The 26646-nt window shown below is 38.6% G+C and overlaps 1 protein-coding gene across 1 annotated transcript in view; it reads right to left on the bottom strand.

Annotated features, from left to right (window-relative positions):
- The window catches only part of DCC (DCC netrin 1 receptor), a 1293116-nt gene that overhangs the window by 110701 nt on the left and 1155769 nt on the right, over nucleotides 1-26646 (bottom strand). The window contains exon 22 of the mRNA XM_070779092.1: nucleotides 5548-5613. Within this exon, the coding sequence (XP_070635193.1) occupies nucleotides 5548-5613 (66 nt within the window). The remainder of the gene's footprint in view (nucleotides 1-5547; nucleotides 5614-26646) is intronic.

Genomic DNA, 26646 nt, shown 5'->3' with positions numbered 1-26646 from the left:
CTATATCTGTAAAATGGAAATAATATTTACTGTATGTAGTTACTGTCACAATTAGAAAAAAATACATGCAAAACAATTATCTCAGTGCCCTATACAAAGTAATTGCTTATAATATCACTATACTGCTGAAATATTAAATAAAATTTTGCCTAACTTAATAATCTACCATACCATTCGGTATACTTTTGGTGTGGACTTTTAAACTCCAAATTTTCTAGAAAGCTTGTAGATAATATTCAATGTGAAATATATAGTAACTTGCTTTCACAAGTGAATATAATAACCCAGCACTTGTCTCAAAAGTGAAACACTATCTTTTGATAACTTATCTAGGAATCACTGGGGGTTTTTCTTGAAAAGATAGTCACCTAATTTTAAATAAATTATTATTGACTCAATATTATTGGAAAAAAATAAATGCTACCAATATAACTTGAATCTCAGGGGCAGGTAATTCATCAAGTCTTTACACAGTACTTTCTGTTAAAAAATTCTGATTATAAACGAAAGAAATAAGGTTTCCTTGAAGCAACTTTTTCCTTTATGACAAAGGAGTGAGGTGAGTAATGAAAGGTCAGAACTTTCTGTTAGTTTTACTTACAATTGAAAAAATCATGTTCAGTTGTACCTCAATATGCCCTTTCTGTTCTTAATAAATTAACTGATTGGTATAAATTAACCTTTTATATGACAACTTACAATGGAGGCATTTGGGGAGCTCATGGATTTTATTACTTTAATTTAAACTTAACAGTTCACCATTTCTGACAAACTTAGTTTGAGTCATACATGGCAGTAACACTGGGTGAATATTTTTTAAGATCATGTAAATAGGAATTGCTTGGACCAGAGAAGGAAAAAAAAAAAATTCCTATGTGTTAAATGTTCTGTCTTCCATTCCTGAAACATGTACCCCATGTGCATCATAGTGATGTGAACAGAATGTCAGATTTCTTCTCACTTGGGGTCAAGGCATAGCTAATAGCAGAGAGATGCAAAAGCTCCATTTCTGAGATATGTTTCTGGAAGAGGAGAGAAGGAACAGCAGCCAGATTATGAAACCACTAAAATCTATTTATGGGACCACATATATACATATGATTTCATAATAATTTTTATGCCATAGTCTTATATATTATGCAGTCTGAGAATAATTCCCAAATTAGAATAGTGATTGCTCATCCCCACCTCCCAAAAAATAGAGGCATAATCGTTGCTTTCAATTCACTGTTTTATATATATATATATATATATATATATATATATATATATACACATACATATATATATATATATATATTACCTCTACAGTTGGTGCTTTAAAGAAGAATTCATGTAAAAAGATGTAACATGAAGATATAATACGAGGTCACTGACAGAAGATGGAGGTCATTAAAAACCTCATTATAGAAGTGACATTTAAGCTGAATTTTAAAGTATTGCTAGGAGTTAGTTCTTGTTCCCTTATGAGGGAACTAACGGCAGACAGTGTGTGTGTCTGGAACATTGGGAACAAACAGGAAATGCCAAACAATGAGGCGGGAAAGATAAACAAGACCTTGATCGTATGAGCCTTGTAGATCCAATTCAATCATCCTTGGTAAAGCTACAAATAAGAGTTTTCAGCAAAGTGACAGGCTTTGCTTGTTCTAAGAAGATATCTCTTCCACCTGCATGGAGAGGGCTTGGTGGTGGGAAAACAGAGACCAGCTAAGAGGATACTGTATTCGCCAGGTTAAGAGGAGATGATCCCTTAAACTGAGATGGTGGCAATTTCAGTCAAGCAGAGAGGACAGGTAAACCATAGAGCTGGTAAGGAAATGAACAAGGTGGATTGCACATGGAGGAGGACAGAAAGGGAGGTTCAGGCCTCAGCAACAGTCCTGATGTCTAGGGTGCGGGAGACGGCAAAAGTGCAGGCAGACTCAGTAGGGCAAGAAGAGAGGTTCAGTCTCGAACTGAGGTCTCACGATGAATCATAAAGAGGCAGCTGGAAGGTCTGTGTTAGAGATGTAACTGTGGGAGCTGGCCTATCGATGGAATCTGAAGCCTGGGAGTGGAGATCACTGAATCAAGGGTATACAGTGAGCAGAGATGCTCTCTCAAGACTAGTGCTCTAAGTGTTCAGGTAGAAGGCGGGGACCTGACCAAAGAGAAGTCAATATCAAATGAGTTTCCCAATGCTTATTGACAACGGAAAACTTTTTTCGCAGAGCTTCTCAAGGGACCCATGTACCTTGTAACTACTTCTGGAGGTTGCTAATCAAGATGAGTGGTTTTTAAACTGGGGAGATTTTACCCCGCAAGAGGAAATTTGGCAGTGTCTAGAGACAATGTGGGTTGTTCCAGCAGAGTGGAGGGGAAACACTACTGGTACCTGGAGGATAACGGCCAGGGATGCTGCTAAACATCCTACGGAGCACAGGAGGAGCCCGACGGCAAACAGGTTATTCAGTCCCAAATGGCGATAGTTCTGTGGTTGAGAAATCCTGATCAAGCTGAACACTGCCTATGTTCTCATGAAAACTGAGATCCGAAAATTTAAGTAACTTGATTCACACATTTCTAAACCATGACAGAGTCACTTCTAGTACCTGGAGTTTGGGATTAGTCTGAGGTCCTTAACATCAAACTCCAATACTTTGGCCACCTCATGCGAACAGTTGACTCATTGGAAAAGACCCTGATCCTGGGAGGGATTGGGGGCAGGAGGTGAAGGGGATGACAGAGGATGAGATGGCTGGATGGCATCACCAACTCGATGCACATGAGTTTGGGTAAACTCTGGGAGTTGGTGATGGACAGGGAGGCCTGGTGTGCTGCGATTCATGAGGTCGCAAAGAGTCAGATACAACTGAGTGACTGAACTGAACTGAGCTAAGATAGTAGGTCGGCAGAGCCTCTTGTAGACTAGAACTTGAGACCCCTGAGATGCTCCAATTATCTTTACATCAGGGAATTGAGTGTAAAATTTTATTTCTGGACCTTTCTTTTGGCATTAAGGTGTCTGTTGGGTGCCCTATAACACTTTAACAACCTCAGAATGACCATCTCATGCAAATATGGCAAGAGCTTCTCTATATACTCTATTTAGATTAGTTAAAATGCTATTGAGTTAAATAAACAAAGGTTTTCAAAACTGGAGGGCAAATGCTTTTTCTCCTAACCACAGCATTTATGTCATATTTTACAGAATACCAAATATGATTCTAAGTACTAAAAAATTAATCAATAACATTAGTTTTAAAATAATGCTTCACCAAAGTATCACATCTGTCAAATTAATTAAGTTTTCAAAGGTTGAAGTCAATATAACAACATTCTTATAGAATGTTTGTAGATTTCTTTACCAATATTATTAATTTTGAAAACTATGGAAAAAGCTACCAACATAATTGGTGATTTATCTTCCCCCACAAGAAAACAATTGAATTGAAGTAATTTTCACTGTTGTTATCCTTCAGACAAATATAAACTACAAAATCACATTTTCAGAAGTTGAAGATTCTCCTGCTGTAAGAAGGTGAACCATAAAATTGAACATATCATAAAAGTAAAATACTATCATATCACTGCATATTAGCTTTGATTCTACCTGTCATCAGAAAATAATTTAGGAAGCCTCTTCAGTTTCCTCAATTTAATTAAGGGCTTCCAACTTCAAGAATAAACATGAACTATAGCTTTGTTTTTCTTTATTTGAATTCCAAGAGTGTTGTTTTTAAAAGAGTGACACATAAGGGAAAGTAAATGATTAGCAAGCTCTAAATTTATTTGCAACTGGCTTGAGTGTTCTGACAGTAAACCATTATTCTATTACAATCCTTTGAAGGATGAATCCAGCAAGTAAAAGGAGAGATAGGAAACCTCTATAATTCTGTCACTGCATAAGGAGATGTATGAAATTTTTATTGTACGTGAGGTTCAAAAACTCAAGATTCTAAAGTGTTCTTGTTGATGCAGCCTACTTTGCAAAGTTTGGGGGGGCGGTGTTAGAGTTTTATCAGTCAAGGTGTCATTTGTGTATATAATTTGAAAATATACCCTCTTCTTATGGTATAAGATGTTGGCAGCATTTTAATTAGGAAGGTAGAGTTTTCAAATGCCTTTGCTGACTTGCATATAAGAGCACAAGCTAAAGGCAAATTACATATTAATATTTACCATCATTTCCTGGATAGCAAAAAAAAGAATAGGAAATAGATTAAGCATGCCCTCTACCATCTATGTCTCTGAGGTTATCAAATCACCTTAATTAATCATGTAGCCTGTAATAGTTATTTCAGTGGCGTCTCTAGAAATGTTTCAGGTGCTTTGTTCATCCCATTCATTTAATAGGAAATGCCTAAAACATCATTACGTGATGCAGAAATCTGAGAAGGGATAATGCCAATAAGCTATCTAAAATGGCTCAACATCATTGGATGTCATTTATCTGTTTTATCTTCATGACTCTCTCCTGTGAGACAATGTATATCAGATCAAATTTAAATACAATTATATTTCTCACTAGGAATCTTAAATAGTAAAAACAAAAATACAATGACATGCATTTCTCTCAGTTACTGTCATTCTCTTCATCTGAAGTCTGGCTTCTATGAAAAGAAAAGTTCTTATCTGTTGACTTATCTGTTCATGTCAAATTTGGGCTAGGGTTTCTTTTTGATTAGGGAATTCATTCTCTTTTGAAGGGCAAATTCAAATAGTCAGTACCAAACTTTTAAACTTGGTACTGATCCAAAATTAGGTTTGCCAGATTTAATAATTAAAAATACAGGAGGTTCAGTTAAGTTTGAATTATTTCTAGTTGCCTATGGATATGTACATTGAGATGCCTGCATACATTGAGATGGTAATCCCTTGCAATATTTTTCTTTGCCTCAGCTCTTAGGCAATTAGAAATAATTCAAATTTTACTGTGCCTCCAGTATTTTTAGCTGTTCCATTGGGCATTTCTGTTCAAGATTAGTGTTCTTTAGGACACACCATTTAAGAAATATATTGTTCTGTGTTCATGGCTTACATTTGCTTCATCTGTAACATACATAACCTTGTTCAGCAGTGATGGAAACTGTGAGGAAATAATTGTTCCTTCTCAATTGTCTGTACAGATTGCCTCTTAATTTCCTGGCACTCTGACTCTTCCAAAAGTCCTAGTAACTTCAGTTTATGAAACTGAATGGGTTTCAGCTTGCTGTACTTTTGACATCACCTCTCTTTAATAAAATTTCATTTTTGGAAATATTTCAAATACATAGGGTACTTTCAAATGGAGACAGTTAACAGCCCTGCATCATTTATAACATTCTCTATGTCTAGGCTTTTCTAACTGACTCTTTTGTGTACTTGTCAGCTCTCATTGCCATTGTCTCCTGGTGAAATAAACTCCAGGTTTATTAATAATTTCATGCTTCTATTATCCCCACTAAAACCCTAAGTTTGAGGATATTGGCACTTGCAGTCAACAGAAAATTTGCCTCAGACATGCTAGAATTAACCATTTTAATTAATATGACTAATCCAATAGAACCTAATTTATATACATACCATTCAGAGTGCTTCTATCAATCAAATTCGTATCAACTGGCCAATAACTTCCATCTCCATGGCGACCTGTTCATTGGGAAAATGTATCAGAATGTTAGTGGACCTATAACACGGAAACACAAGTGAAACAAAACAGACAACAACAGTATTTAAAAGTGTACAAACAGTGGAATAAGATGACTTCATCTACCTCAGAGACAGCCTGAAAAAAGTGATACCATTATACTTTGCAAGAAAATGCTATTTTCTATGTGTGAGAAAAATCTGTCATGAAAATACTCTTCTAAACAAGCTAAATTCAGTTCCTCACTGAAAAGCTGACCCGTCACTTCCTCTTTGTTTTCCCTCCAGTATCCTTGTTAACAGGCCACCAGCAGTTACAACATCAGTTGCTAGTCCAAGTGTTGGGGTCCTGAACATCTCCCAGCAGAAGGAAGGGGAGTGTTGGCTGCTAGAGAGACAGAGCCCACCCACTCCTTGCTTCAAGGGGTCTAGTCTACACTGTTGCCCACCGGACATGATTTTGTGGCAAATTAGCATTACTCCTTTACAAGGGGACAGCACGTTTTGCCTTGTAAGTGGGCCTTGAGTTGTCTTTGTGTTATATGACAAGTAGGTGCCTGAGAATGCACTATTGTATATGGAATAAAGAATAGGGGGGTGTCACAATCCACATGGTCTGACTATTTCTTACAAACACACTAAGAAACAAGGTTTCTTGAGCATCACATTATTGGAAACACTGCCTTCTAACAGGTGTTCAACAATTATAAAAGTAGTCTACAAGAGAACTTGAGCCAGTTTAACCAGAAGGAATTACACTATCATCCACATTTAATTAATAGTTTTCCACCACAGGTAAATCTCCTTTTCTATTGGTATGTGTGTAGAACTGTAATAATTTGATTAGATTTTGAGTTCCAGAATATCTATTAGAAAAAAAAAAAAACATTTGGGAGTTGAATCTCTACATAAACACAAGAGTGCAGATAATTCTTTATTCACTTTGGAGTGTGATTTCTGAAACTGGTTACCATCAGCGGGTGATGTTGAGGAAGCCAGCTAGGGAAGCCAGCTAGGACAACACTTGCTGTTTTTGTCAGATGTACAGGTTTTTTTTTTTTTTTTTGAAGACTTCCAAGTTCTTCTCCTGTGACATTCCTGTGCATACCAAACTTTCTGTAGTTAGCGCTTTTAACTACAGCTTTTCCAAGAGCTTATTTTATTTGCAAAAGAACTGTGAAGAAACAAGTCTTGTTACCAGACCATGCATTCATAATTAAAAAAAAAAAATTCTTTCAGTGTCAAGTCAGAGCTGAAATGAGGGTGTTAAGTTTCCAACAAGCATTGATAAATTAATCCAATCACATTATATTCTGTTTCCAGGATAAATCTGTATGTTTAAAATCTGCTGGTCAATGACTCTGGGTATATAAACAAGTGGGAATTAGGATGGAGGTTCCTGTGTGTAAGGCAGGGAGGAATGGTGGTGACTGGGCTTCCCTGGTAGCTTGGATGGTGAAGAACCCCCCTACAATGTAGAAGACACAGGTTCAATTCCTGGGTAAGGAAGATCCCCTGGAGAAGGGGATGGCTACCCACCCCAATATACTTGCCTGGGAAATCCCATGGACAGAGGAGCCTGATGGGCTACAGTCCATGGGGTCACAAAGAGTTGATCATGACTGAGTGACTTAAAAAAGAATGAAATAAGAAGCAATTGTGAAAACATTTTGGGGGGCAATGACTGAAACATCGATAAGCCTAACCCTTTCCCCAAGTACCTTGTTTCTATAACTCTGAAACATCTGGGGTTTCAATAAGCTTTGCCCACAGGACACAGCCAGATCAAGGTTGGAAGAAATGAAGTGAGACAGAAGTTCTCTATGAATATTAAGATGCCTTTTCATACATCTGAAAGCAACTAGATTGCAAAGCAGTCAGCCAAAAGAGATGCTAACAGTGCCATCACTTAAGCCACTAACGCAATAAATGATTCCTGTTGGGAGTCATTCTGTATTGGCTGGAAATTAGGTACATAGCCTGTGGAGGATTTTTCCTATCCTCTAGCATCCTGACAAATGTCTTTTTAATGAAGTTTCTTACTCTCCCAGCTAGTTTGTGGGAAGATGCAGAAACAAGCCCTTGAGCACATCCATATATTACTTAAACATAAATCTCTATGGGTATAGCACCCTTTAGACTCAGTGAGGCTATTGATTACACAGTGAATTTCAATATGCTGAAGAATATCAGATGTCATACGGTTAGAGCTCTGTGTAAGATAAAGGACCTCAAAATACTTTTGAAGTAACAGATCACCTGAAAACTTGAGCATTCTACTCACATAATCTAGGATACTGACATCAGTTAATATTTTGTTGGTTATAACTAGATGGATATCATGAAATAAAATTAAGTAATTCTTAACAAATCCAACAGGAAATGCTTTAAAGAAACTTGATATCATCAACAAGCAAGATTAGATTCATGGTAATTTAAGACTTCTGGCACCTCTTCAGTAAAGAGACACAAAACTCATTTCCGGGATGTCGATGAGTCTGGGATCTCTTTATTTAAAGCTATGGGAATCAAATATCATTTTGTGTGCTTCTGTGTTTTTGTTCTCTAAAGTGTGTCTTTTAAATCTCAAGAAGCCTTTTTATGGGCAAATTGGATAAATGCGTGTGCATGTTCGGTCACTCAGTCACCTCAGACTCTGTAATACCACGGGCTGTAGTCTGTCAGGCTCCTCTGTCCACAGAACTCTCCAGGCAAGAATACTGGAGTGGGTTGCCATTTCCGCATCCTAGGGATCTTCCCAATCCAGGGATGGAGTCTACATCTGCTGCACTGGCAGGCAGATTATTCACCACAAATAACACGTTAAAAACAGAAGATTCTCCTGCCATCTGAAGGCAGGAATCGCAAGTTGTCAGATGAAACACTGGACTATTACTGTTTCTCATGTCCAAAGGGCTTTTTGCTGTAGTTGAAACATTAGATGCGTTTAGTAAACTTGGTGAATTTCATAAGCACTGATTAAGGGAAAGAGCTACCTAATTAGACTCTGGAAGATGAAAAGTCACTTAAAGGCAAAGATATAAACTACTATTCAATCCCAGAGGTCTTAATTTTTTAATGGAGCATAAAACTGATAATAATTCAACTCAAAATATACTAAGTGCCTACTACAGGCAAGGCATAGTCCTAGATGCTCATGGGAGGGGAGCATAAAAAGATTTATTAGATATAGAACCTGCCAAGGCAGATAGCATTGGCTCATTGAATCCAAATCCTATACAGGACTATTTATGGTTAATATTAGCTAATATCAGATCATTTTTAACTTATTCTGACTTTAAAGATTTAAGAATAAGTTAATTCCTACTATAAAATAACTATTATTAAATTGATTTACTATAAAATCACAATTAGGTTTCAGTGAAAATATTTTTCATTTACCTAGTATTTTTTTAAAAAGTACATGCAAATAAAAGATAATGTATTATTTTTAGCCTCGTACATGTCACCATTAATCTTAAATCGTCAACTCCTTTTTTTGCTTATGGTACTATATCTCTAACATTTTTCAAAATTAAAAATTACAAATAAGTAAATGAATATATGGATATTTAAACATGACATTTGTGGAAGTAATATATTTCAATGTATATAAATTTTTTAAAATTATTCAAATAAAGCTCCATATAGTTCAAAAAACTAGAGATAGGTAGTTTCTTTTTTCATTAAGGAATTAGTAATATGATTTTACAGGAACAGGAATGAAAATGTACCATATAAATATAGTATTATATTCTCAAGAATATAAAGAAGAACTCTGTGTTACTCTGTACTCAAATTTCCTAATAGAAATTAGGGTGAGGTACAGAATTAAGATGATAGAGTAACGAATCTCCTAACCAACCATGGAATTCATCCAGATAATCTCATCCAACAAACCGTTTCTTCCAGAAAGTCTTGATAACTGAAGCAAACCACCTTTCTCTGGTTTCAGAAAGAAGAAAAACAAAAGAGGAAATGATCCCATATTTGACTTGAGAAGAGGAAGACTGGGGCTTTTTCAAGTTATTTAAAAATAGTTTATATAGGCTTAACTTTATTGTATTTATGTACCTCTAAGGAAGGCCTAAACCAAAAAAGCTCCTCCACTTGGTTTACACTCTTTAAATAGTATAAATGCTAAAGTCCCTGAAAGAGTTATTTTCTATGCTTTATTTAGAGGATAGATCATCTTATTTTGGCAAGAGAAACATACCCCTTAGGCAAAAGTTAGTCTCCATGATTTTCCTACTAGCTACTCTCTGGATTGAGGGAAAAACGAGCAGAGGCAACATGAATTCCTTTGGGATGCGTGCTCATTATTGCATTTCTTGGTGTTTACCAAAGTGAGATTTATACCATATTCTCACTACTCAATAAGTGACTAAACTGAGAACACTTTGTAATGTGTTAATAACAAAGATATTTCAAGTTATTATTATTACACATGTTAATGTTTATGTTCTTATTCTTATATTATTACTTAAAATATTGCTTCTATATTTGTACTGACGTGTGTGTGTGTGTGTAAAATTAAACAGTATAATGCTTACATCAAACACGAAGTTTTATTACATATGGGCAGATGAAGAATATTCCCTATGCAAAATTGTTTAGCACCTCAGTTCAGTTCAGTCGCTCAGTCGTGTCCGACTCTTTGCGACCCCATGGACTGCAGCACACCAGGCCCTCCTGTCCATCACCAGCTCCTTGAATTTACTCAAACTCATGTCCATAGAGTTTGTGATGCCATCCAATTATCTCATCCTCTGTCATCCCCTTCTCCTCGCTCTCCAAATCCTTCCCAGCACCAAGGTCTTTTCCAATGAGTCAGTTCTTCACATCAGGTAGCCAAAGTATTAGAGTTTCAGCTTCAGCCTCAGTCCTTCCAAGGAATATTCAGGACTGATTTCCTTTAGAATGGACTGGTTGGATCTCCTTGCACTCCAGGGGACTCTCAAGAGTCTTCTCCAACACCACAGTTCAAAAGTATCAATTCTTTGATGTTCAGCTTTCTTTATTTTTTATTTTTTTTTTTTTTTTACTTTTTTTTTTAAATCAGCTATATTTTATTTTATTTATTTTATTTTTTTTTTTCTTTAATAGAAAATTATTTAATTAGTATACATGTGTTCCCCATCCTGAACCCTCCTCCCTCCTCCCTCCCCACACTCACATCCATACGGGACTACTGGAAAAACCATAGCTCTGAGTAGGCAGACTTTTGTTGACAAAGTAATGTATCTGCTTTTTAATATGCTGTCTATGTTGGTCATAGCTTTTCTTCCAAGGAGCAAGCATCTTTTAATTTCATGGCTGCAGTCACTATCTGCAGTGATTTTGGAGCCCCCAAATATAAAGTCTGTAGAAAAGATTAATTCAACTGGAATTTGAGTTCTAGAGTGGTTTTTCTGAGTGGATGTTTATAAGTTAAGAAAGGAGTGAATGGAAATTATTCTGCAGAGGACACAGAAAAAGCTGAATGTGGTAGTTCTAATCTATTTTTAATCCATTCTTCCTGACTGAATTTAATAGAAGGTCCTTCAGAATGGAACTCAATCAATCCCAAGACATGGGCCATAATTTAAATTAAATGGACAGACTGGTTGTCTAATATTCAATATATATCCTCCCAAGGATACAGAGCATTGAGATATCTTCTTGATCTTAGAAATGGTTTCCTTGAAGATAATTCTGGTGATAATGAAGGGAAGTGCATTGATTTTCTGTCTTGTATACCAGTGGGTAAAGATAATGCATTGATGCCTTGTGAATATAATTTTACTGCTCAGTACACATATCATATTGAGATATATTTAAAGCAGATGCTTTTCCAGAGGCTTAAAAATGTGGCTAAGAGTTGTTAACCCTGCTGACTTTGAAAAAAAGTATCAAAACTAGGAAGCAAAATCATAGCCTATGCCTAGGATATTTCAAACATATATTAATAGAAAAATGAATGAGCTCTTTCATCCTTTCCTCAGGTTCAACACATTGTTTTCAAGTTAACATGAAAGAAAGTTCACTGATTAAGAGAAAGTATAATATTACTACTTCATATACAAGGGCAACTAGCATGTACTGAGGCTGTATTGTTGTTATTCAGTTTCTAAGCCATGTTCTAATCTTTGTGACCTCATGAACTGCAGCACACCAGGCTCCTCTGTCCTCCACTATCACCCGGAGTTTGTTCAAATTCATCTCCATTGAGTTGGTGATGCTAACCATCTCATCCTCTGTCACCCCCTTCTCTTGCCTTCAACCTTTCCCAGCATCAAGGCCTTTTCAAATGAGTCAATTCTTCACATCTGATGGCCAAAATACTGGAGCTTCAGCTTCAGCATCAGTTCTTCCAACGAGTATTCAGGACTGATTTCCTTTAGAATGGACTGATTGGATCTCCCTGCAGTCCAAGGGATTCTCAACAGTCTTATCCAACATCACAGTTAGAAAGCATCAATTCTTGGGGCTCAAACTTCTTCATGGTCCAACTTTCATATCTGTACATGACTACTGGAGAAACCATAGCTTTAACTATATGGACCTTTGTCAGCAAAGTGATGTCTCTGTTTTTAAATATGTTTCTAGGTTTGTCATAGTTTTCCTTCATGACTGCAGTCACTACTGCAGTGATTTTGGAGCTCAAAAAAATAAAATATGTCACTGTTTCTGCTTTTTCTCCTTCTGTTTGCCATGAAGTCATGGGACTGGATGTCATGATCTTAGTTTTTTGAATGCTGAGTTTCAAGCCAGCTTTTTCACTCTCCTCTTTCACCCTCATCAATAGTCTCTTAACTTTCTACCAGCAAAGTGCTGTCATCTGTATATCTAAGGCTGTTGATATTTCTCGCAGCATCTTGATTCCAGCTTGTGATCCATCCATTCAAGCATTTTGAATGATGTAATAAGTTAAATAAGCAGAGTGACAATATACAGCCTTGATGTTCTCCTTTCACAATTTTGAAACAGTCTGTGTTGCATGTCCAGTTCTAACTGTTGCTTCTTGACCCACGTACAGGTTTCTCAGGAGACAAGTAAGATGGTTTGGTATCCCCATCTCTTTAAGAATTTTGCACAGTTTTCTGTAATCCACACAATCAAAAGCCTTAGCATAGTCAATGGATTCAAGTAGATGTTTTTCTCAAATTTCCTTGCTTTCTCCATGATCCAGTAAATGTTGGAAATTTGATCTCTGGTTCCTCTGTCTCTTTGAAACACAGCTAGTACACCTGGAAATTCTTGGTTCATGTACTGCTGAAGTCTGGCTTGAAGAATTTTGAACATAACCTTGCTATCATGTTATTGCAGATGGTGATTGCAGCCATGAAATTAAAAGACGCTTACTCCTTGGAAGAAAAGTTATGACCAAACTAGACAGCATATTAAAAAGCAGAGACATTACTTTGCCAACAAAGGTCCGTCTAGTCAAGGCTATGGTTTTTCCAGTAGTCATGTATGGATGTGAGAGTTGGACTATAAAGAAAGCTGAGCACCAAAGAATTGATGCTTTTGAACTGTGGTGTTGGAGAAGACTCTTGACAGTCCCTTGGACTGCAAGGAGATCCAACCAGTCCATTCTAAAGGACATCAGTCCTGGGTGTTCACTGGAAGGACTGATGTTGAAGCTGAAACTCTAATACTTTGGCCACCTGATGTGAGGAGCTGACTCATTTGAAAAGGCATTGATGCTGGGAAAGATTGAGGGCAGGAGGAGACAGGGACGACAGAGGATGAGATGGCTGGATGGCATCACTGACTCGATGGATGTGAGTCTCAGTGAACTCCGGGAGTTGGTGATGGACAGGGAGGCCTGGCGTGCTGCGATTCATGGGGTCGCAAAGAGTCGGACACAACTGAGCGACTGAACTGAACTGAACTTGCTGTCATGTGAAATGAGCCCAACTGTATAGTAGTTTGAACATTCTTGGCAGTGCTTTTCTTTGGGATTGGTAAGAAAAACTGACCTTTTCCAGTCCTGTGGCCATTGGTGTGTTTTCCAAATTTTTTGGTGTATTGAGTTCAGCATTTTAACAGCATTTAAAATTTTCTGATTTTAAAGAGCTCAGCTAAAATTCCATCACTTCCAGTAACTTTGCTCATAGCAATGCTTCCTAAGGCCCGACTGACCTCACACTCCAGGATATCCAGCTCTAGGTGAGTAACCATGGTTATCTGGATCATGAAGACCATTTGTGTATAGTTCTCTGTACTCTTGCCATATCTTCTTTGCCTCTTCTGCCTCTGTTAGGTCCTTGCTGTTTCTGTCCTTTATCATGCTCATCCTTGCATGAAATAATCCCTTGATATCTCCAATTTTCTTGACTATATCTCTAGTTTTTCCCATTACATTGTTTTCCTCTATTTCTCTGCCCTATTCATTTAAGATCTTATCTCTCCTTGCTATTCTCTGGAACTCTGAAGTTGGGTATATCTTTCAGTTTCCCCCCTGCCTTTTGCTTCTTTTCTTTCCTCAGCTATTTATAAACCCCCCTCAGATAAACACTTTGCCTTCCTGCATTTCTTTTCCTTTGGGATGGTTTTGGTCACCACCTCCTGTACAGTGTTACTCATAGCTCTTCAAGCACTCTGTCAACCAGATCTAATCCCTTGATTCTATTAATCACCTCTATTGTATAATCATAAGGGATTTGATTTAGGTCATACCCGAATGGTCTAGTGTTTTCCCTACTTTCTTCAATTTAAGCCTGAATTTTGTAATAAGGAGCTGATGATCTGAGCCATAGTCAGCTCCAGGTCTTATTTTTGCTGACTGTATAAAGCTTCTCCATCTTTGGCTGTAAAGAACATAATCAGTCTGAGTTCAGTATTGACAATCTGGTGATGTCCATGTGTAGAGTCACCTCATGTTGTTGGAAAAACTGTGCTTGCTATGATCAGTGTATTCTCTTAACAAAACTCTGTTAGCCTTTGCCATGCTTCATTTTGGACTCCAAGGCCAAACTTCCTGTTATTCCAGGGGCCTCTTGACTTCCTATTTTTGTATTTTAATCCTGTATGATGAAAAGGACATTTTTTTTTTTTTCCTGTTAGTTCTAGAAGGTCTTGTAGGTCTGCATAGAATCAGTCAACTTCAGCTCTTCGGCATCATTGTTTGGGCACAGACTTAGATTACTGTGATTTGAATGGTTTGCCTTGGAAATGAACTGAGATCATTCTGTTATTTTTGAGATTTCACCCAAGAATTGCATTTTGGACTTTTGCTAACTTGGAGGGCTCCTCTCTTTCTTCTAAGGGGTTCTTGCCCACAGTAGTAGATATAATGGGCATCCGAATTAAATTCACCCGTTCCCATCCACTTTAGTTCACTGACTTCTAAGATGTCAGTGTTCACTCTTGCATCTCCTGCTTGGCCACGCCCAATTATTTACCTCGATTCACGGACCCAACATTCCAGGTTCCTAGGCAATATTGTTCTTGATAGCATCAGACCTTCCTTTCATCACCAGACACATCCACATCTGAGCACCATCTCCACTTTGGCCCAGCTTCTTCATTATTTGTGGAGCTATTATAGCAACTGTCTTCTGCTCTCCCCCAGTAGCATATCGGCCACCTTCCAACCTGGGGGAGTGGGTGTGGGGGGCTCATCTTTTGGTGTCATATTTTTTGCCTTTTCATACTGTTCATGGGGTTCTCGTGGCAAGAATACTGGAGTAAGTTGCCATTCCCTCCTCTAGTGAAGCACGTTTTATCAGAACTCTTCACTATGATCTGTCCCTCTTGGGTAGCTCTACGCAGCATGGCTCATAGCTCCATTGAGTTATGCAAGCCCCTTTGCCAGGACAAGGCTGTGATCCATGAAGGGGATATTGAGGTTTTGTGCTCAAGGATCCTGTGGCAAGTCTATGAGCAATAATTGACAGGAACAGGAATGCATTTGGTGGCCTACTCTAGTCAGACGCAGTACAAGAGAACCAAATAAGCCATTGTCCATCTTTCCTTGACCATGAGAGGCATTTCTTTGGGGGTTCCGATTTCTGCCTTTATGCCATAAAATATAAATAGAGTAGACTCTGACAAGAAGTAAATTCATTTTCTGAACCCAGGTCTCCCACGTTGCAGGTGGATTCTTTACCAGCTGAGCCACAAAGGAAGTCCAAGCATACTGGAGTAATTAGCCTTTCCCTTCTCCAGCGGATCATCCTGACCCAGGAATCAAACTGGGGTCTCCTGCATTGTAGGTGGATTATTTATCAACTAAGCTATCAGGGAAGCTCTCTAAACATCCTTAGAAATCAGTATAAAATATAAGATTATAATTTCATATACAAATGTCATGAAGAGAGTGAACATATAGTTATTATGAAGATTAGGATACTTTAAGGGTGAAAAAACCTGCTATTATCAATTTTGTCTGGACCCAAGTGTCAATCAGGACACTTCTGGACAAAACAGAAATTTATTTATTCTAGATATGAACAATTAAAACAAATAAACTCTTAATTCCTAGCTCTTGGTTGACACTGCAGTTTGATTCTAGGTCCTGATTCCCTGTAGCACAGGCATAACCTTTTGTGGAACATGGCAAATGATGCGTAAACAAAGTTGTGCAAGTGATTTTCTTTTTTGAAAAAAGAAAAAAGTTTGACAAAAGTTTACAAACATTTCACTTTTCATCTTTTGCAAATACAGATAAAAAGCAGCACTCGTCCAGACCAACACGTCCGGATTTCTAAGTATGTGGCAGATGTCAACCAAAGAAAAGAGAAGAAAAAATTCTTGTATCTATGAAATACATATGTATGTACGATGCTAGGAAAAATATATTCCTTAGAAAAGACCCTGATGTTGGGAAAGATTGAAGGCAGGAGGAGAAGGGGACACCAGAGGATGAGACGATTGGATGGCATCACTGACATGGACATGAGTTTGAATAAACTCTGGGAGTTGGTGATGGACAGGGAAGCCTGGCGTGCTGCAGTTCATGGGGTCGCAGAGTCCGACACGATTGAGCGACTGAACTGAACTGCTAAGTATTATGAATTAAACACATATATATGTGCATATCTATTTCAGAAGAACATTGGTTACTGTTATGAACTCTACCACCACTCATTTTCAACACCTTACAAGGGAGAATGGGTTAAAAACTCAAAAGGCAAATATCAGGGGACCAACAGACCTGTTCAGATCAATGAGATCTTTTGTGCACAGGAAACAGTCTCATCAAAGGTCTCAGGAAAGAGAAGCCCATACATTCTGATACATATGACTTTAAGTACTAATTAGCCTGCGTCACTTCATCCAGTCAGAAAAGAAAACTTGTCAACTGCTCCTGATCACACATGCCATAAGCTCCCGCCTATGAAAAGTCAGGTAAGTTTATTAGCTAGTGCAAATACCGTTCACATAAGTTTGGAATAAAACTTCTGTTAAAGTTTAATTGTTAACAGAATAAAAAACAATGATAATTTAATAATATTTAGTTCAGTTGCTCAGTTGTGTCTGACTCTTTGCGACCCCATGGACTGCAGCACGCCAGGCCTCCCTGTCCATCACCAACTCCCGGAACTTATTCAAACTCATGTCCATTGAGTTGGTGATGCCATCCAACCATCTCATTCCCTGTCGTCCCCTTCTCCTCCCACCTTCCAAATCTTTTAATCTATATGTGTCTTTACACTTAAAATAGATTTCTTGCAGATGGCTGTTTTTAAATCTGTTGTTAGATTATTTGCATTTAATTACTGATACAGTTTAGATTAAAATCTTCCATGTTTACATTTGTCTTCTATTTGTTCCATCAGTTCTTTGTTCCTTTTGCCCCCTTTTTTCTGCCTGTAATTAGATCAGATCAGATCAGATCAGTCGCTCAGTCCTGTCTGACTCTTTGCGACCCCATGAACCACAGCACGCCAGGCCTCCCTGTCCATCACCAATTCCCAGAGTTTACTCAAACTCATGTCCATGTCAGTGATGCCATCCAGCCATATCATCCTCTGTCGTCCCCTTCTCCTCCTGCCCTCAATCTTTCCCAGCATCAGGGTCTTTTCAAGTGAGTCAGCTCTTTGCATCAGGTGGCCAAAGTATTGGAGTTTCAGTTTCAGCATCAGTCCTTCCAAGGAATATTCAGGACTGATTTCCTTTAGAATGGACTGGTTGGATCTCCTTGCAGTCCAAGGGACTCTCAAAAGTCTTCTCCAACACCACAGCTCAAAACCATCAGTTTCTCGGTGTTCAGCTTTATTTATAGTCCAACTCTCACATCCATACATGACTACTGGAAAAACCAGAGCTTTGACTAGACAGACCTTTGTTGGCAAAATAATATCTCTGCTTTTTAATATGCTGTCTAGTTTGGTCATAACTTTTCTTCTAAGGAGTAAGCATCTTAATTTCATGGCTGCAGTCATCATCTGCAGTGATTTTGGAGCTCAGAAAAATAAAATCTGTCACTGTTTCCACTGTTTCCCCATCTATTTCCCATGAAGTGATGGGACTGGATGCCATGATCTTAGTTTTCTGAATGTTGAGCTTTAAGCCAACTTTTTCACTCTCGTCTTTCACTTTCATCAAGAGGTTGTTTTAGTTCTTCTTCACTTTCTGCCATAAGGGTGGTGTCATCTGCATGTCTGAGGTTACTGATATTTCTCCTGGCAATCTTGATTCCAGCTTGTGCTTCATCCAGCGTGGCATTTCTCATGATGTACTCTGCATATAAGTTAAATAAGCAGGGTGACAATATACAGCCTTGACATACTCCTTTTCCTATTTGTAACTAGTCTGTTCCATGTCCAGTTCTAACTATTGCTTCCTGACCTGCATACAGATTTCTCAGGAGGCAGGTTGGGTGGTCTGATATTCCCATCTCTTTTGTGATCCACACAGTCAAAGGCTTTGGCATAGTCAATAAAGCAGAAATAGATGCTTTTCTGGAACTCTCTTGCTTTTTCCATGATCCAGCGGATGTTGGCAATTTGATCTCTGGTTCCTCTGCCTTTTCTAAAACCAGCTTGAACATCTGGAAGTTCACAGTTCATGTATTTTTGAAGGCTGGCTTGGAGAAATTTTAGCATTAATTTACTGGCATGTGAGATGAGTGCAATTGTGTGGTAGTTTGAACATTCTTTGGCATTGCCTTTCTTTGGGATTGGAATGAAAACTGACCTTTTCCAGTCCTGTGGCCACTGCTAAGTTTTCCAAATTGGCTGACATGTTGAGTGCAGCACTTTTACAGCATCATGTTTTTGGATTTGAAATTGCTCAACTGGAATTTGATCACCTCCACTAGCTTTGTTCATAGTGATGCTTAATAATATTTCTGATATGGTAAAGCTGAATGGTCTCTAAATCATCTCCTCTCACAAGTATCTCTTTGAATACATTCTTTCTGATAATGTATCTGGAATAATGGCCAGCATACAGGTCTAGGAAATCACTTTGAGAGGCAGCCTAGTTTTTATGAAAATTTAAAAAGATTCTTTAAACATGGACACTTCCCTGGATGATTAGATCTTCCCAAGAACCTGTCCACTGACCAGACAGCAACATGGAGATGAGGCATGATCTTACATGGATTATAAAGGAGAACCATTCCCAAAGGCTTCCTCCACCTGGATGGTCCACAAATCTCTCCAAAAGGCAGTGTGAGAAATGTTTGTGTGTTAGTGAAATTGCCAAGTAGCACATCAAGAAATAACAGAAGAGCATGGATGCTCTCTCTTCTCCAAGTGACTATATGCAGGGAAATTCTAACTGCAGTGTGGAATCACTAGAATGGGGCATCCTGCTGGCTGCACTCTTAGTATGTGTAAATAATGACCTGGTTGTAGCACAGAACTTCTTCATTCATATATCTGCCCATGGCCCATCCATCTAGTCCACAAATGTGTTGAGTGGACCACCCACTGCTCTAAGCATTAGTAATATAAAAGGACTATTGCAGAGGTTCATAATCTAGTGAGAGAAAATATGTTAAGTGAATAATAACTACATTGTAAAATTCAAAAGTTAAAAAAAATTTTAAGTAGATGCACACGGAAAAACTGGACTATTGACTATTTCCACCCAGAAAAATGATGGAAGGTGTTTCAGGGGTGACATCTGAGGTGACATCACTTAGGGTGACCCCTGAGTTTTCAGGGGTGACACGTGGGAATTAAAAGATGAGTGTAAAAGTACCAGAGAAGAATGAACTGGGTAAGCTTAGAGAAAGAGGCCAAGATGAAATCATAAAACTCATTATATGCTTTACAAAAGAGTCTAGAGTTTTTCTTATAGGGGATAGATCCACTGAAGGTATTTAAAGCAGAAAAGTGACTCAATCAAATACGCATTCTAGTGTGATGATTCTAGCTGAGTGTGAAGAGCAACAGGAAAGACTTCTATAATAAATAGGATGAGGATGCTATTCATTACAAATTCATGATGTAAACATTATTAGCTCCATTTTATAGATGAGCAAACTGCTCAGAAAGATGAACTAACATATTTATTTTAAGTGGTTTAATCTGTCTGACTTTGATGATGATGGTTTTACCATTATTGAGCAATTTAATAAATGAAAGATGAATAGGAAGTGAGTTTGGGCAGAAATTAGAGCATCGCCTAAGTTGATCAGGGTGTATGATTGGGAGGGCTTTGCTGTGTGGGAGGGCTTTGCTGTGTGGGTCTAACTTAAGATGGTAGCTCCATTCTCAGTAAGGCACACAAAACACAACAGACTTTGGAAAAGAAACGAAATAGTTGTCTTTGTCACCACGCAGAGGACGGGGACAAGTGAAGGCGTCCTTTCAGAAAAGGCATAACGGAAGCAGACCAAAGGAGCTAGGAAAACTCTTTAAAGAGTTGATGACGGAGAGTGAGGCCCTGTTCCTATTCCAGATTTTCCTTTCCTCTCCCCGACCCTCACTCTCACTGATGCTGTTCCCCTCAAACAACTTTGGATCAGTATCAGCAGTCAAGAGTGAATGGGTTTGCAGGATTCTGGATGCAGGGAACACTGCTGGTCCTTAGGAGCCTATGACAGTAGGCACTTGATGTATTTCAGAGTAAAAAGCCCGGAGAACTGTTGTGTTAGAGCAGAGAGAAACAGCAAAAGCACGGTTACCAATTTATCTCAACCACAGTGTCCTAGTCTGTACAGCGGTGCCCTAATTATGCCCTGAACACGTTTTGCAATCCTCATTCTTTGAGCAGCTTCTTGCTTTTCCCATCCTAGGATTTTTCTGAATAAAAGTTCAAGTTGTTTTCCCTCTATAGTCATTTGTGCTGACTCAAGTTTTACTCGTATATTTAAACTACTGGATCTTAAGAAGTCTTTTTACTGCTACTCACAGTGATTCCTGTCTGAAACCCTATCACATGCATATGCAGATAGTACCACCTGCTTTAGCATTTCATACTTTTCATATCCGGCTGCGAGTCTTTACATCCTAACTATACTGTATCTTTTTGCAAATGAACCCATGGAACCATACTTCCTTCTTATGTTTCATCACATCCAGAACAGTGCTAGGCAAATAGTTTTAAACAGGTTGTCAAAAGTGAGTCCAACTGTTTTCATATCGCACATTTGGAATTTCAAAACCTCCTCTGCACCCACTAGTTTTGATTTTGTTCTTTCCATACTCAGGATCATGAGTAGCTGCTGAACGGCAAGTGTATACATTCTCTCTGACAGTAAATGACAGAGAAGGTCAAGAAAGATGAAGAGGGTGAAGAACCTTCACAGAGAAGGGCAAAGGTCAAGAAAAGGACACAGTGGATCAAAATCATCTACAACGTGACCACCTCTTCCTGGATCAGAGAGAACTTGTCTTTCTGTTCAGCTTTAATTTAATAGATGAATATTGAAGATACATTTTCCCTACTGGAAAAAATATTTTCCTATCTTTTTCATCCCCCCCAAAATCAATCACCTATACAGTCATCCCTCAATACCTGCAGGGATCGGGTCCAGGACTTGCCTCAGAGGCCAAAATCCATGGATGCTCAAATATAATAGGTAAACACAGGACAGAATCCAACACTGGCTGAATCTGCAGGTTTGGAACAGGAAGATAGGGAGGGCTGGCTGCACAGTATCCCACAGGCATGAGCACTGTTACTTTTGGGTTTTCCAAACGATACTTTGGATGAGATGGTAAAGTCTATCTTTCCAGATTACTCTGTTTCTCAAATATCTGTGTCATAATTCAACTCAACAAACTCTTATCAGTCAACTATAATATGATAGGTTCAAAACTAGAGATTGGGGGTGTAGGGAGGCAGAGATGACAATGTGAATGAGACTAGCCCTTTGCCACCAAAGAATTTACAACCTGGCCAAGACGTTGGGGGTACATATATAATGAACTATAAGAAACAAATAGCATAGCAGGGCCTAACTGGGTGTTATGCACACACAGAAGAATAAATGACCAGAAAGGTAACAAAGACTTCTTAGACAAAAGACAACTGAGAAGAAGCCTTCAAAGATAAGGACTCGTCTCAATAGAGAAAGGGAGAATGCACTGCTAAGGCTAAGAGGACAGTACTAGCTAGAGCATGGAGTTCTAAAGATACTTTTTTTCCAGAGTGATTTGTGAACCTTTGCTAATAGACTGTGACATACATGGAGGGATAAACTGGTTGTGAGTCTAGAAGGGGAAATTTGAGGTCAGACAACCAGGACCTTGATGTCAAAGAACTGACTTCATTCTTCAAGTAACAGTGAACCATCTGTGTTTCAGAAAGAAAACTGATGAGGCAGAATCCAGGACTGATAAAGCAGGCAGAAAATAAAGCTAGGAACTTAATATTTGGCTGATATGTATGACAAAGAAGGACCTTTGGCATCACAGGGGGCTTGACAATAAGGACTTGCATAAGATCTCTTTTTGAGGGCTTATTAATGAAAATGTCTAGCTTTCAGGTCTGAGAAGATTAAAACTATACCACGAATCATGTTAACTTCTGTAAGCATTAGGTACATTTTTTTTTTCTCTCAAAGTTACCTATTAAAACATTATAACTTCTGAGAGGTTGACTAGACAGTTTCTTCGTTGCTTGCTGGGAAAGGATATTTTATCAAAAGCACATTACTCATTTTGGGCCTCTGTTTTTTTTTTTTTTTTTAACACTATAATTTCCAGAATTGCAAAATTCTGGAGCTGAGAAAAACATATGTGAGAGTAGTTTTTTTTTCAAGGGAGTGTAGCAAGCAGTTGACTAATAAAGTGAGTTGAAATTATACAGGATAATAGGGTAAAAAGAGGTTTTCATTTTGAATTAAATGACTCCCATCAAAAGGTGCTAAAGGTGTCAATTTCTCAAACAGCAGCCTGTCTCCTGTGATCCAAATCCTGCAAAATCTGAATTACATTAACTGAATTCAAGCTTGACTAGACTGCCTTGAAAAGCTTATTTCCCTAAAACTGGAAACAATTAACATTCTGTTTATTCATGAGATCAAACTTGTTGAGGTGGAAAATGGCCGGTGTAATGTCAAGTACTTGGCCTGAATACCCTATTGAGGAAAGACAAAGACCTTTAAACTGGGTGAATTTATGGGAAGGATGTGTAAGTTTCAGTTTCTTGATAACAAAGTAGGAGTTGATTAACTTACTGCATTTCCAGAAATTATACATTGGTTCTAAGCAGAGATTCTCAAGCTACTTAGCCTGGGTATATGTTTCAGCCTAACTACTTACATACTGTGAGTCTCTGGCAAGATGTGACCTCTTAAGAGTTTTACTTTCTGCATCTGTAAGGATGTGAGAGCTAACTAGGATAGAACATGCACAACGCGCAGAAGAGTGCAGATGTCCAGCGGGAGTGCTGACGTGCGAAGGGCTACCCGACCCGAAGATGCTGTGCCTGCGCTTTAGTCTTCTAATACCAATTCTAAAATTTGATCATCTGAAACTTAAAAGAAATCAAAGATCATTTGGGCTAAGTCATCATTTTACAGGTGAGGATGCTGAGAGGAGTTCAGTCCCACGCCCAAATCCACATAGGAGCTCACAGTGTCAGCACGGTGCTAGCATCTCGGGCATCCGATTGCATTCTGGTTCTCTTCCATCACACACTGAGCTGACGGCAAAGCCTGGAGCATTACCAGCCATTATCGCCATTCAGAGGAGTGTAATTCTCTCTCGGCAGTGGGAGGGCAATTCTCAGGAGGCCGCCTTCATCTGGATCTAAAAACTGGCCTGTGAATTTATGCCTCTTTTCTAGGTCTCCTGTTTTACATCACCCCTCTGTAGGCCATGGTGAATTAAAGATACTTGACGGTGCTTGAAGCAAGCCATTTTCCCTCATAATTCACATCAGCAGTGATACAGATCATTTCATGAGGATTCCTCTTTATGGTACCATGTCATGGACACAGCACCTGTACTACTGCCCTGGTGGGCAAGCATGGAAACACACATGAAACTTAGCATTTGTCTTCATGCTAAGAATTACCAGTTTTTACATTATTGACACCTCAACACAGAGGATAACATTTTGGGGTTAAATGCTAATGGCTCAGTTGGTAAAGAATATGCCTGCAATACAGGAGACCCAGATTTGATACCTGGGTCAGAAAGATTGCCTGGAGAAGGAAATGGCAACCCACCCCAGTATTCTTTCCTGGAGAATTCCATAGACAGAGGAGCCAGGCAGACTGCAGTCCATGGGGTCACAAAGAATCGGACACGATTGTGCAACTACCTTTCCTTTCACTTGCTCAAGGGTGCAAAAGCAATCATTTACGATTAAAAGTTTGATCTAATAATTAATTTCAAGAATTGGTCATACTTTATAGTTATGGCTATCCTCCACTGTGACCCAAACAAGAGGCTTTAATAAATGCTTCTGTTTGAAGATCTAAAAGGTTTAAGCTGATTGTAGAAAAAGAGCCAATTTTTTCATAAATAGAGCAACAGTCTACAAAGGAAAGACAATATACTCTGGGAGTCAGAGATAAACATGTTTGAGTTCCAACTCTGCCTGATACTATAACTGAGTGACCTGCACAACAATTTTTTCTGCTTCCTCATTTGAAAATCCGGAAAGAGAATCAGTGAAAGAACAGTTTTGGTTTTGAAAGTAGATGGTATGTACTGAATTATGTCCTCTCCATCCCCAAATTCATATGTCGAATTCATGATACCAAGTTTAACTGTATTAGGAGATACAGGTCTTTATAGAAGTACTTGAAGTTAAATGAGGTCATAAGGGTGGGGCCCTGATCCAATAAGATTAGCATCCTTATAAGCAGGGTCATGAGTTCACTCTCACTCTCTCCACCCCGTGAGGACAATTCAGCAAGAAGGCAGCAGTCTGCAAGCCAGGAAGAGAGTTCTCACCAGAAACCAACCCTGCCAAACCCTGATCTGAGACTTCCAGCCTCCAGAACTATGAGAAAATACATTTGTTACTTAACCCACCCAAACTGTGGTGTTTTGAATTGGCCACTCGAGCTGACCAAGGCAGTAGAGATAGGACCATGCTTGTGTTTCCTGAGATAAAGGACTGTCAGGATCATATATTCAGTGCTGCAGCTTCCCACTTACAGGATGATCTCAGATTGATAACTGCTTTGTTCTCTAGAATATTCACTGAATTGGGGAAAGAAAGGCTGATATTAGGAAAGTATCTATACGCCCACTTTAGATGCAGGGACTTTACAGATATACGTCAAAAGTGCCGTGTGTGTATATGTATATATAGCATGTGGTCATACTTGGTGGTTCAAAATAGGGATTTTGAAAGGTGGCTGTCTGGGTTTGAATCATGGTCTTGACGCTCACCAGCTGGGTGTCTACAGGCAAATCACTTGAACTCTGTGAGCTTCTGCTTCTTATATGACAGGGTGTCTCCCACAGTATTCCCAGGTGGCACTAGTGGTACAGAACCTGCCTGCAGTGCAAGAGATGAAAGAGATGTGGCTTTGATCCCTGGGTCAAGAAGATCGCTTGGGAGAGGACATGGCAACTCACTCCAGTATTTTTGCCTGGAGAACCCCATGGACAGAGGGGCCTGGTGAGCTACAGTTCATATGGTGGCCAAGGGTCAGACATGTCTGTGGTGACTTAGCACACACACACATTATGTGGATTAAATGAGTCAATACATGTTAAGCTCTTAGAATAGCAGTTGGTGGTGAAAGCTTCACAAGGATTAATTTTACTATTATACACACCCACCCAGACACAGGCAAATTAACAGGGTTTTTACCAAAATATGAAAAATAAAAAAGGAACACAGTCTGTATCTTTTCCACTCACTTTCCTTCTCCAACTGACCCTCCAGAGGAGTAAATCTGCAATTAACCTCTAAAATCCCATGATGACTTTAAAACTTATTGGCTGCTTGTGCCTACAAGAGACTAGAGAAATAATTAAGATGTGGAACAAGAGATGTGAAAACGCTAGATCTGATCAATTTACACTTACATGAAGGGGAAAAGGAGTTCTATGTAAATCATCCATCATTTTCATGCTAGCATTGCTATTACTCAGAAGAAAACACTTTCCCCCAATCAGAAGCGACTCAAACATAACTGACTTTTTGTTTTCAGATTTACATCCTTCAAGGGAGATATTAAATTCCAAGAAAAGGTAATTGTGACAAGAGATCACAGTGACACTTTTTAAAAACAATCAAAACTTTTCTCACTTTTTCTCATATGAGTCAAACTCAACCTCCTGCTTTTCTATTTAGGATTCATCTTTGCAAGGTTAACTCTGACCCAGGGTACTAAATTTTCTCTCTGAGCAAATTTTCTCTCAACAGAAATTCAGCGCTTGTCGTAAATATAACTGTGGGATCATTTCACCATGGGAAGGGGACAAATTGGTCTAACAGAGAGCACAATAATGCATATCCAGCTGATTTGCTGTGTGCCGAGAGTGGGGATCTTCAAAGCAGCCTTTTCCTATCATTCCCATCAATCTTAGAGGAATCTTTACACTGGGTTATTTTTCGAGTACTAAGTCTGATTTTGTTTTCAAAGAGTTTTGGATGGCCAAAAAATTTTATATGCTTTCTTTGTAAGAATTTAAAGATCTGGCTTATAACCACTAAATTACATACTGTCACTCC

This window comes from Bos indicus, chromosome 24, assembly GCF_029378745.1.
Source record: "Bos indicus isolate NIAB-ARS_2022 breed Sahiwal x Tharparkar chromosome 24, NIAB-ARS_B.indTharparkar_mat_pri_1.0, whole genome shotgun sequence".
In the NCBI taxonomy this organism is placed as follows: Eukaryota; Metazoa; Chordata; class Mammalia; order Artiodactyla; family Bovidae; genus Bos; species Bos indicus.
This window is presented reverse-complemented; position numbering and strand designations above follow the sequence as displayed.